The following is a 12,430-nucleotide window of genomic DNA, read 5'->3' on the forward strand; positions in this document are numbered from 1 at the left end:
AGGTGTTACCACAGTGATAAACTTAGGTAGGGGTGTGTTCTAAGATACACTAATCCCACAAGATGGCTTGCCAAAAAATGGGATCCATGGTCCATATATATGGGAGATCTGGCATCCTTCATCTCTTCTTTTGGAGAAGTTCTAAGAATATTAGAATGTTAAGGACTCTGATAAGTTCCATGGTAAAAAAAAAAAAAAAAAAATCTCGTGTTTATAAACTTATTTGACCATAGACCTTTTTTATCAGTAACATCTGCTAACAGTTTATAGAATTAATGTTTTGCAGAACTGGCTTTAGGAAATGCTTGTTTGGACATTGTTTCTTGAAATGCTTTGCCTGTTTCAGTGCCATACTTCCAATATGAGCAAAAAAGAGATGGAAACTCAATCTCATGGCTTAAAATTGATATTGAAAGTATTGACAAGATGTGCAGCAACTAGTTATCCCCATCCACCTTCCTTCTATTCCTTTTCCTTCCTCTTCACCCAAATGAATTTCCCAGAATTAACTGTTACCTCTTTACTTATGTACCTAAAGTCACAATCATATTCCATTAGACCAGTGATTCCCAACTGGGGGAACTTTCGTCCTCCAGGGTACATTTGGCAATGTATGGAGACATTTTTGGTTACTACATCTTGGAAGTTGCTACTGGCATCTAATGGGTGGAAGCCTAGGATCTGCTAAACATCCTGTAATGCACAGGACAGTCCCCTACAACCAAGGATTATTTGGTCCTCAAGAATACTGCAGTTGGGAAACCTGCATTAGTTTATAGGTATGACCATATATTCATTAAAACGGTAAATGTTTATTGAGCATCTACTATGTTCCAGGCACAAGAATAGGGGCTAGAGAGACAACAAGAGCAAAAAGAATTCATGGAATTTATAGTTTAGTGAAAGAAACATGTATTTATTAAGTAATCACACAGATAAATGTAAAATAATATTGATAAATGTTATAGGACCATATGTTCCTATTTTCTAACCCACGGACAGGAATATAGCTTTAGTGGTCTGCATGCAATTATGAGAATGATAAATGAAAGCTATCTTATTTAAAGTTATGGGGAGTCATCTTAAGTATAAGTGTTTTTAAAGTGTGTTTTAAAAAAGTAATCTTTTATGGCATGTCCTACCTGGTTTAATATTGTTGAATTCTTTTTCAATCATCTCTTCAGAGGTAGATAGCATTAAGTTTCTCACATATAGGATTTTCACTGAAGACATTGTGTCTTCATCAACTTCTACTTCTGGTTCTGCCCAGTCTACTGCAATAGGGTGTCCCCATAATTGAATTCTTCCTGTTGAAAAGGATCACAAGTATGATTAATTATATAGAAATCAGAACAACATTGTCTCAGTTCATATTGATGGCCTTTTAAATTGAAATGACCCTTGAGATCTTGATTGAACAAGAAGAGCAATATTAAAAGAGGTGATTATTGATTTTAAGAGACATTCCAAATAAATGTAAGAGCTGGCTAGAAGGGAGATCTGTATGACAAGTAGCTTATTATAATGATTAAGTATAAAGGAAACTAGGATGTGGTTTGAAATGGAACAGAAATGAGACAGCAGTGGGCACATTTTGGTTTTAGAACAGCTCCCACAGGGTGAAGGGAGTCATTGAAAGTGAGATGGTAAAAGGAGAGAAAGGAAAATAAACGATTTAGGGCTCAGACATAGAGTCTGACTTCATGAAACATTAGAAAGATCAGTAGGAAGTATGTCTGCTACTGCTGGAATCTGTGCGATCAGGTGCTACCACTGAGCACCCCAAAATGGTGCATGGGTGAGGGTGAGTAGGGCTTGGACACTTCTAGTTTGTTCTCTGTCCCTTTCACTTGGTCAGTGTTATGATCGACTGTGTTTCCTCCCAGCTCTCTCTCTCTTTCAGAACATGAATGACTCAGGAATCTGGAGGGAAAAAATTTTTTTAATCCAAATTAAGAAGACAAAGAGCAATGGAAGAATCTATAATGAGAAACTGAACTCTTCTTAAAAGGTTAGTTATTATCCATGACTACATATATCCTGTTTTCCTATAATTGCAATTTATTGAGTGTCTTACACTATACTGTTTCCCATATGCTATCTCAGTTCCTTCTCACAGTAACGCTGTGGAGAGGGGAATGACTTTCTCAATTTTACAGAAGAGGAAATGAGCTTTCAAGAGGATAACTTGCCCAGATCTGTTTCACTTCTCCACTGCTCCTCTGTCATTTGTTACTCAGCCCCTGTATCCCTATCCAGCACAGATCCATGCTGAATTAATGAGAGGCAGGTGAAGGTCAACTCAATTTCAAATTTGATTTAAAAATCTTGTTTGTTTTTTATTAGTTGTTTTGGAACAAGGTATATCCTGGAAGCAATAAAAAGCTTGAGGGAACAAAATCAGAATTTCTCAGTATTGTAAGGGTTTAGTTGTTTAATTATTACACATGAGAAGCAAAATTTTCAATCAAAATTCATCTTTTTATTCTTTGAAAAGTAGTCAGTGAAAGCATCTGTGGCATTGACATTCTAAAACCAAAAGAATAGACACCTCCTAATGAATTAGCTGGTCCTGGAGACACTGGCTTATGCTCTCCCAGCCAGCTGGTACGGTGTTATGCATTGCTTCCCACAGGACAGTTCTTCATTACTTTCTTCCTTCCCCTTTTCCCCTCCTCTTCTCTTCCACTTCCATGGTTTACATAGACTTTGCTATTTGTCTTATCCCAAGACCCCTATGGCTGCCAGGTGACTCTGGTTTCTGTAGCTGAGTGGTTCTTAACCTTTGCTCTACATTAGAAGAGTTTTAAAAAATGGTAAAACCTGGGTTCCACTTCAGTGGTGTGCTGGAAGCAGTTCCTATCCACTTGTAAGAATAGACCGCTCAATTTTCAGAATTTTGTCAGCCAGTTGACATCAACTTGGTAGCTTGAAATCAGCCACAGTGGGAGTGTTAATACCATTGAAATAGGCAGATGCTACAAATCAGGGCTTTTGATTTTCCCCTGTGAGTTGGCTGCTGAAGATTTACCAGCTCATCACTGACCCTTGTGCACTCCTTCCTAATTCTTATGTAAGTGGTCTGGGCCTCAGGACTCTTAAGCACCTCAGTTCATCCTAACATGCAGCCAAGGTTGAGAACCACTGTTTTGCACACTGGGTTTTGCCTCCCCAGCTTGGGACCATGGTAAGTCATCCATGGGCCTGAAGATCTATCTGCAAAAGAATAAAGTGGGGAGAAGTGAGAGGAGGTGTGGGAAGCAGTGATTTCCACAAACATTTCTGTGGAAGTCGGTGTTGCAGAGTGATTTAGGAACAGGCTTTGAAGTCAGACATGTTCAAATATCAGATCGGTGATCCTAGTTAGGAAACATAACTTTTCTAAACATTAATTTCCTCATCCTGTAAAACTGGGAGAATAAAAGTACCTACTTACTAGGTTTGTTTCAAAGACAGAAGATTATAAAATATAAGGGACTTAGTTTATCACTTTTAAATGAAAAGGCAATTCTGCACTCTCCTCTTGATTGTCTATCATGGGCTGCAAATCTGAATCACCTGAGGAGGTTTGGGCAGTGGTATTGTTTCAAACATCCTCAGGCGATTCAGATTTGCAGCCCACAATGGGCAATCATTGTGTTAGATGACCCATTCTCAGTTCTCAGTCTTGCAGGCTCAGGAGCAGTTATAAATGCAAATGATCAGACTATTGAGTCAGGAAGGTGATGCTCAGCAAGGGGCTTCAGCAAGCCCTCTGGGTGATTCTGATGCAGGCTAACATTGAACAAAACTGTTATCACTTTTTCCCAGAGCATCTTCAGTATTCTTTGATAGCTTCTGAGTTGGATACAACAACTTTGTTCCAGGCACACCTCAGCCAAGATGCATTTGTCAAGAGAGCTACTACTATTAACAGAGGAGGTAGGTGGCTGGGGAGCCAAGATATCACTTTAGACAACAATTTTCTCTCTGTCTCCAAGTCTGGATCAATTAAGAAGGAAAAGCTTCTTGTGGGCCTTGTTTACGTTTCTTAAAGACCTCCTCATTCTTTAAAACTAGGCTGTCTAGAGGATGGCCAATTACCGAATTACTTTGTTGTTGAATTTACAGTGTGGTAATAGGTGGAGTGTCCAAATGGGTAACAGATTTTACTCTCAGGCTTCTGTAGAAATGAAACTGTTTGATTAGGCTGGCTTATTCACCAGTATGCCTCATCTTGTAAGCCTGTTGATGAAGCAGTCTGACTAAAATCCAGTGGAATTAAACTCATCTCAGCCAGCTTAAAGGGCCACGGGCAAGGGGTGCTGCCTCGGATCATGATTAAGACAGCGGATGAAGAGAGTGAGATAGTATCTATATTGCTGGATCTTGGACAGAGAATCCAGAGAGAAAAGTCAGGATCTTAAGTGGAGGCATAACAAAGTGCTTTCTGAAGGATTTCTGAAGTCCAGCTTCTCAGCCCTGTCTGACCTAGTCAGCTTGAGTCAGGTAAAGGCAGAAGTTCTTTGGGTCAATCTGCTGGTTTTTTGTTTTGTATTGAATTGTAGTGTAGTATATTGTATTGTTTTTATTTTTTATTTTATTTTATTATTTTATTATTTTTTTGAAGAGAGGGGAAGCTGATGAGAAGTTCTGATTCCCTAGAAACACTGATTGGCCCCTAAAAAGTATCTTTCTCCCATCTGGACTCTCTTTCACTGTTATGTTCCCCCCCACCAAAAAAAAAAAATCATTGTGCATATCTGTTTTTACAGATAATGAAGGAAGAATGTAATTAATGTAGGCTGGAATAGTGGCAGCTGTTTTCTCAAGAAAGTGGTGGCTGAACTGGGGCTTTGAGAACTGTGAATCAGCAAGGAGCCCCGGGGAGGGGATACGACATTAGTATTAAAGGAAACAAATTAGCATGATGTTGTCTCGGACATTGAGGAGTTTGTCCTGATAAAAAGGAGCATTTTTATTAGGAATGGAAGGTAGCAAATATGGTCGTAAAGGACTGTGGCTATGAATGGAAGGCCTTGAATGGCGAGCTCAGGTTTACTCTGTATCTTATACGCAGCAAGTAGTTGGTGAATATTTTTGAACTGCTGAGTGAGTGACACCATTCAGCCAATCAACAGACAGAGATTGAATTCCTACTATTTGCAAGAATTTATTGAAAGTGTAACATGATACTTTGGGAACACTAATCTCATGGTAATGTTCAGGATGGAGTAGGCAGAGGTGGAGGTGTATCAGAGAGAGAGCAGACCTGCAAGAATAATTAGGAGACCTTGAAACAATCTAAGGTTGTGAATATCTGTGTTTAGATTATTATGGTGGTCTGAGAACAGAAAGGACATGAGGGATTTCAGTGGCACAATCGCTGCTGCTGAAGAAGAGAGAAGCGTTTAAGAGAATAGCAAAATATTAAGTTTAGATCACTGAGAGGTTAGGTGTCTTCCACAAGAAGCCTTAGTGATTCTATGCACCTGTGAGTCAGGTGACTGGACTGCTGGGTAGTGAAGAAGTAATGAATGGAAACTTTAACATTAAAAATATGCACCTCTCTAAAAGATTCAGCTATTTGGGGGGCTATCTCATATTTTTTCACTTTAAGCTGCCTTTATGAAAACATTATTAAAAAATCTTCCCCAAGCTCAGAAGTCATCTTACAATTATGAAAATTTCTAGAGGGCTAATCCTACTATTTGTTTTGTTTTTAAGAATGTGTACGAGGGCAAGATAAATCCAAGTGTTTTTGTTGTTTTGTTTTCAATTTTGTTGTTTTGTTTTCAATGGTGGCTCTTCCATAATCATGAGAAGAGTTGATTCCAATGTGTCCAGTCTGTCATTCTTGAAATTCTCTTATCACTTAATAATCATTTTAACACCTTACTGTGTGTTAATTTTAGTGAACATTTTAGGACTTTCAACAATTTTCCTACGTTTATCTAACCGAGGCAGTGTCTTGGTGTGGAGATTTTTTAAACTCAGGAATTAATAGTTATTGCCTAAACGGGACCTTCCCTGCGGTTGTAGCACCTAACAAAGGTGCCTTTCTATGGAGAGCTATTAATTTTATTCCCCAAAGTCAGAAGGAAATTAATAGACACTAGGGAGTCATAATAAAAGCATATTACTTAATTGTCATGGGGTTAATGTAGCACTTGCAGATTCATTATTTTTACACTGTAATGGATAATATACTCTATTTCTAATAAGCCTGATAAAATCTATATATTTACAAATATTGAGTGATATATTTAATTTTAAGAAAATTCTTCATTTAAAGAATTCATGATAAGGTTGCTGTAGTTTAAAGTCCTAAATTTCTCCAGTGTGTGTGAATTAGACTTAATACATAGAATGAACATTTTTCTGAACTTAGTTTGTAAAACTTCAGGAAACTGAATTTACTATGAGATAAGAAGCATGAATAGTTTAAAACATAACCAAAGAGAGAGGGCGAAAAATCTCCAGCACAACAAAAAGTATTTGTTTCCCTCGCTAGGGAACACAGCAGCCTGAGGCAGGCAGGGTGGAGTGGGGAGGACTCAGTTTTAAGCAGGTGTTTGCTAACCTGGTAGAAGTTTCCTCCGGGCCATGGCGGCTGCCCGATGACTCTCATACTCCACAAAGGCGAAGCCTCGGTTTTTGGTTTTATCTGCAGCGCTTGGGTAGACAATGACGTCTACAACTCCTTCGGTGACCTTTTTCATCTCCGATAAGATTTCTTCTCTTTTTTTGGTTTTTGGAATTCCCCCAACAAACAATCGGCAGTTGTCCACACTGGCACAAACCCCTAAGAGACGCCCATTTCTGCAAAAAGAGCAGACATTTGATTGATGGGAATCTGTGTGTGATTAAGGTTTAAGACAGAAGTTGAAAACATATGGCCTTGGACCTGATATGGCCTATAGTGGTTGGATGTTTGGTCTTTATAGTGATTAAACTATTTTTGGAGAGTTGTAGGTGCTTTTGAGAAGTTGGAAAATATGTCAACTTTTGCTCTACATTTTTAAAGAGAAAAAAAGTATGAAGCTGAGTAGTATCTTCTGTCTTTAGATTAGATGTGGATTTGCCAATTGTTGTCAATTCTCACCACTCCCTAATATATCCCCAAAACTGGTGAGTTTACTCCTGGCTGATATTACTCATGTCGCCTGCCTGGCCCTGGAGGTATTTGAGTTTGTAACCCCTGATGCTCCCTTTCTTTTCCAGCCAAATACAGAAGCTATCCTGGCATGATTGTTATTAAAAATAGTCCCTTGTGCGTGGACAGATTTTTACATATTATTTTATTTGGCGTCCACAAGGAACGTGTAAGATAGGCAGAGGAAGTTTTTATTTCCATTTTATAGATAAAGAACTTAGGACTCCAAGAAATGAAGTCACTTGCTTAAGATTTTAAGGATTTTTAAGAGATGAAACTGGCCTCCAGAATCTCAGTTCCGTCACTGTGTCATTCACTGAATAGTGTTGTGTAACGGCAAGCTGAAGTACACCTTTACTGGCAGAGTGCTGATCGATTAAACCTTTCTGGGGACACTTGGCGAAATGTATCAAGAGTCTTAAGTGCGTATGACCTTTGACCAAAAAATGTCCTTTCTGAAAGTGACCTTAGGGAACAGATGAGCACCAAGATTTAAGTATAAGAATATTTATTGTTATTTAAAATAGTCTGCCTCCAAATTGGAAATGAACAAAATATCCCAACACACAGGATGAATTTAATGGAGCTCAGCTGAGATGTTATTAACTTTGGGGCTAAACATTTCCTCATTGTATACTGTAGTGTGTTTGTCACTACAAAGTTTGTAGTGTGTAGCGGTTCCTGCCCACTACATGCCAGTAGCTACCCGTTAGGTCATTGCAAAATGCCTCCTCATTTTTCTGAATGTCCCCTATGGTGGGCATTATTGCTGCTGGCTGAGAATCACTGGTAAATAAAAAACAAGCATTTACACTATAGAATTCACACTATAGAATGCTCTACAGTCATTGAACAAAGTAATGTAAAAGCATGTTTATTGGTTATAAAAAATACAGTTCACAATATGCTGCTGGGTTAAAAAATAAGTGAGAAGGCTGTTTTGATTAAACCTATAGAAAATCTAGAAAGACAATAAATCAACATAGTGATTGTCTTTGGGCAGTGGGGTTATGGAGGCATTATTTAACTTTTATCGCTTTGTGGTTTTTGTTATTTTTTATGTGTTGCGTTTAGACTGTGTGACTTTTGTAATAACACGAAGTTATTAAAAATGGGTAAAGTTCCCTTAACAGGTATCACTTGTTTGTCATGAATAAAAGCATTGAGTCAGGTGAGTGGGAGACTGCTGATTTCTTGGAACTAGTGGCCATGGTTGGGCCACTGTCCAAGTTGCCTTCTATGCTTTTCTGTAGAACCAAGGACCATATATCAGATCTGTGACAAGTCCATCTCAGTCTGGTGATTCCTTGCTCTAGGAATGTGTGTTTTTTTTTTTTTTTGGAGGAAGAGGGAAGGGTTGCTATACTAATCTTTTGAGTTTTTTTTTTAACTTTATTTAAAAAAAACAAAACTTGTATTCCAAGATACTATTTATATAGAACTTAAATTATTTTGATAGGGCTGGTCGGGAACCAGTTACCAGTAGGGGGAGCCCAGAGTCTCCATATTTTATTTTTAAATGAGTGTGGTTTGTCAGGCACCTTTCCCAGAATTGCTTGGAGACAAAAAGCCATCTCTCAAGCTGAGGACATGACTGTAATATCTCCTGAAGCTAGGCATTTAGATGATGCTCTGTGAATAGTTGATGATGAAGAAGATGCTATGACAATTGTGGGTCTTTCTCACATAACCTCATCTATCCCTTGAGAAACAGTGGCTAAAAGCAAATCAAAGGTCACTCTTTCTCTACAAGAAAGTTTCTCCCACTGACCCAAGGCAGAGTGGAAATAGGTGAAGTTGGCTTTGGGGTGTCTATTCTATTTCACATTTCATTTATCTTCTTCCTTAAATTTTAAAGTCACTATGTGCCTTCTTCACCTTGCATCTGGAACTTGGATTGGAGTTTTTGCCATCAACTTTCTCTTTCCAAATGATTTGTCATATTTCTTCTCTTTTCTCCCTTCTCCTCTTCCCCTCCTCCTCCTCCATCACCTTCACCATAATCATCAGCAAACATTTCCAGAGCATCTAATATGTGTCAAGTACTAAGCTTTACGTGCATTATTTCATTTATTTTCTATAACAGCCCAATGAGGTAGATATATTTTTATTTCTATTTTATAAAGACACTAAAATTACAGGGGATACTGTTACTTATCAGTGTCTGCAGCAAATTGATTGATTGCACAGTAGTCCCCCTTATCTGTGGTTTTACTTTCCATGGTTTTAGTTTTCCTATAGTCAGCCACAGTCTGAAAATATTAAATGGAAAATTCCAGAAATACATAGTTCATGAGTTTTAAATTGTGTGCCATTCTGAGAAATATGATTAAATCTCATGCTCTCCCACTCCATCCTAACAGGATGTAAATCATCCCTTTGTCCAGTGCATCCACACTGTATATGCTACTTGTACACTGAGTAGCGGTTTGAGTTATCCAAACACTGTCATGATACTGCAGTGCTGTGTTCAAGTAAACTTTGTTTACTTAATAATGGTCCAAAGCCATTCACATAACATTTATTACAGTGTATTTTTATAAGTGTTCTATTTTATTGTGATAGAGTATAACTTCATATATTTCTAATATTTTAAATAGTGCCCAGAAAACAACACTATCACGTTCAGATACTTGGACCAAAATCCTGGGTTTTCTCCCTGAATTCTAAATGTACTCACACTCTAAATCTGATATTTAGCCAGTCTTATCTATTCAACCTCCAAAATATATCCCAAATCTAACCCTTTTCACCACCTTCGCTACTAAACACCTGTGCAACTACTATCAGCTCTCGTCTAGATTTACTGTACTGCAGCAGCCTCTCACTGGCTTCCCTCTTTCAATCCTTACTCTGCTGTAGTCCATTCTTTACCAACAGCCAAAATGACATCTTAAAAAACATGAATCTAATTAAAACTGTCCTATAATTTCCCGCTTTTATTAGAATAAAATCCAAAGTCTTCATTATGGCATGTAAAGCTCTCCAACTGCATCGCCTTCAACTCTCCTCTTTTGATTCTCTTCCACCACATTGGCTTTCTTTCTGTCCCTCTAACACGTCAAATTTGTTCTCGTTTTGAGATCATTTTGCACTTCCTGATCTTTTTTTTTTTTCGTGAATAATCTTCCTCCAGGTATGACTGTCATGGCTGACTTTTCCTCATACAGCTTGATCCTGTTTCCTCGTTTTATTTTTTTATACTCTTTTAAATAATCTTATATATTCATTTGTTTACTATGAGGACAGGAAAGTGTACCTTGATATATTTCTAATAAATTGTGCCCAGAAAATATTTATGAAATGGATAAATTAATATATTTTATTTATTTAAACATTTCACAGAACCTAATTTGGCACCTCATATAGAGTTGATAGTAAATAAATATTTCATTAAATTGATTTTCCCCAAGAAAAAGAATTAACCTCTTTTACTTCTGGTTTGATTATCTTTTACATATACCGTGTTAGATAAACTTGATAGAAGAACAGATACAGGTGTCTTGTCTGATTCACTTTAAATCTAGAAGAGGTGAATCTTACCTAATTTCATAATTATTAAGTTGCTTGATGGCATTCTTGGCTTCCTGTTTATTTGAGAATGTTACAAAGGCATATCCTCTATTGTTGCCACTAAAATCCATCATCATTCTCATTTCATAAATTTTACCAATCTATAAGTAATAAAAAAGAGAAATTCATATGTATACATTTGCACTTCCAAATGAGCACACATGCATACGTGCACACACACACCTGTGCTTGTATGCATGCACATGTACACAATGTTTTTCTGAAGTCTATCACTGCCATATTTGGCATTTGCACCCCAGGTGAAATGGTTTGCAAATTTTCATGCTAGTTTCAGGTCTAGTATCTGACTCATGGGCAAAGTGAAATTAAATAAAACAAACAAACAAAATTGTACAAGTAGCATTTCAGCCTGAGTTAACAGAATTTGTTTCTCACAGAGCAGATGACCTTTTGCCACACCATTATCTGGGGATTTATACAATGCTTTAGGGACCTGAAAACACATTGTCATCAGAAGTACAATTTCTTGATTGGTTTGTCCTTGCCTTCTCCATTGACCTCTGAAGTCTCCATAGTTTTATCTTTACTTGGTCATACCCTACTGCTAATATTTAAAACAAAACCCAGGAACACATATTTGGAACTTTGATAAACTTTCTTAGCTATCTTTTCCCTCACTATGACATCAAAATGAATACAGAAGATGTGTTTCAGGGGATAGTCTGGAGAGCCCTGTTATTTTCACAGTTCTGTAGGCTGAAGGTCAATGCTAATCTTAAAACACCTGATCCAGGGCCAGGAACTCTATAGCAGGAGGGCACTCGCTATGCCTCTGATTACAGCTCCTCTGCTTTGCCTATATACTACTTCTACTTGGTACCTATATGTTCTCCAGAAATCCAGACTCACCAATTCATTATTGCTGGCTGCCATAAGAAGGGTGACCCCAAAAATATGAGGGACGTGTGCAGGGAGAAGAGGCATTATTAAACATATGCTATTACCATAGTTGTTGGTTACCCCTCATCTAAGCCTTGCCCCGCCCCAAAGTATTCAGTGAGGGGCACTTATTTCTTCTGGGCTTATTAGGAAAGAGTCCAAGCATATTTCATTTCTGTGTTTCAGGTATTTCTTGTTGTTCATTTTCAGGTTCAAGATATAAGGTTCTTATAGGATTAAGTTCTCATAATTTGTCCACATGCCACATGCATAAAATTAGGAGCAGTTCTGAATCTGATGCTGAGTTACACACACACACACACACACACAATTGATTTGGGCATTTAACAAAAGACATAGCTAAATTCATTTATGCTATATATATATATATATATATATATATATATACACATTTATATATTTTTAGGAATGTGGTTGTTTAAACACTACTTGGTAAATTGAAAATAACTGAATTTTTTTTCTTTTAACTGAGGGTTTAAAATAATTAGAATTAAAACTGAGGAATTATTATTCCTTAATTATTATATAATGACTTTGAGAACCCATGTTATTAATCTTGTTGATGCATTTGGGCAGACAAGAAATTCAAACTTGAAGAAAATTTCATTCTGGATCAAAACATAAAATCACCTGTTTGAGCCGTGTTCTTTTTATGTAAAAATGTTGCACACACATTAAAATGTCAAGTGTTGAGAAAAAAACCTTTTTTTTTTTTTCTTTTTAGACAGGTTGTTGTAGCGTTATTTTATATTGACAGACACATTGAGTTTGCAGTGATATGGCATGCCACTGGAGATCGAG

General features: G+C 37.3%; 1 protein-coding gene across 1 annotated transcript in view; it reads right to left on the reverse strand.

Moving 5' to 3' along the window:
- A1CF (APOBEC1 complementation factor) overlaps positions 1–12,430 on the reverse strand; it is a 46,527-nt gene that overhangs the window by 17,030 nt on the left and 17,067 nt on the right. The window contains exons 3-5 of the mRNA XM_011361645.1: positions 10,679–10,809; positions 6,563–6,801; positions 1,143–1,307 (exon numbers count right to left, since the gene is read on the reverse strand). Coding sequence (XP_011359947.1) covers positions 1,143–1,307; positions 6,563–6,801; positions 10,679–10,809 — 535 coding nt within the window. The remainder of the gene's footprint in view (positions 1–1,142; positions 1,308–6,562; positions 6,802–10,678; positions 10,810–12,430) is intronic.

The sequence above is a fragment of the Pteropus vampyrus genome, unplaced genomic scaffold (assembly GCF_000151845.1).
Source record: "Pteropus vampyrus isolate Shadow unplaced genomic scaffold, Pvam_2.0 Scaffold68, whole genome shotgun sequence".
Taxonomy (NCBI): domain Eukaryota; kingdom Metazoa; phylum Chordata; class Mammalia; order Chiroptera; family Pteropodidae; genus Pteropus; species Pteropus vampyrus.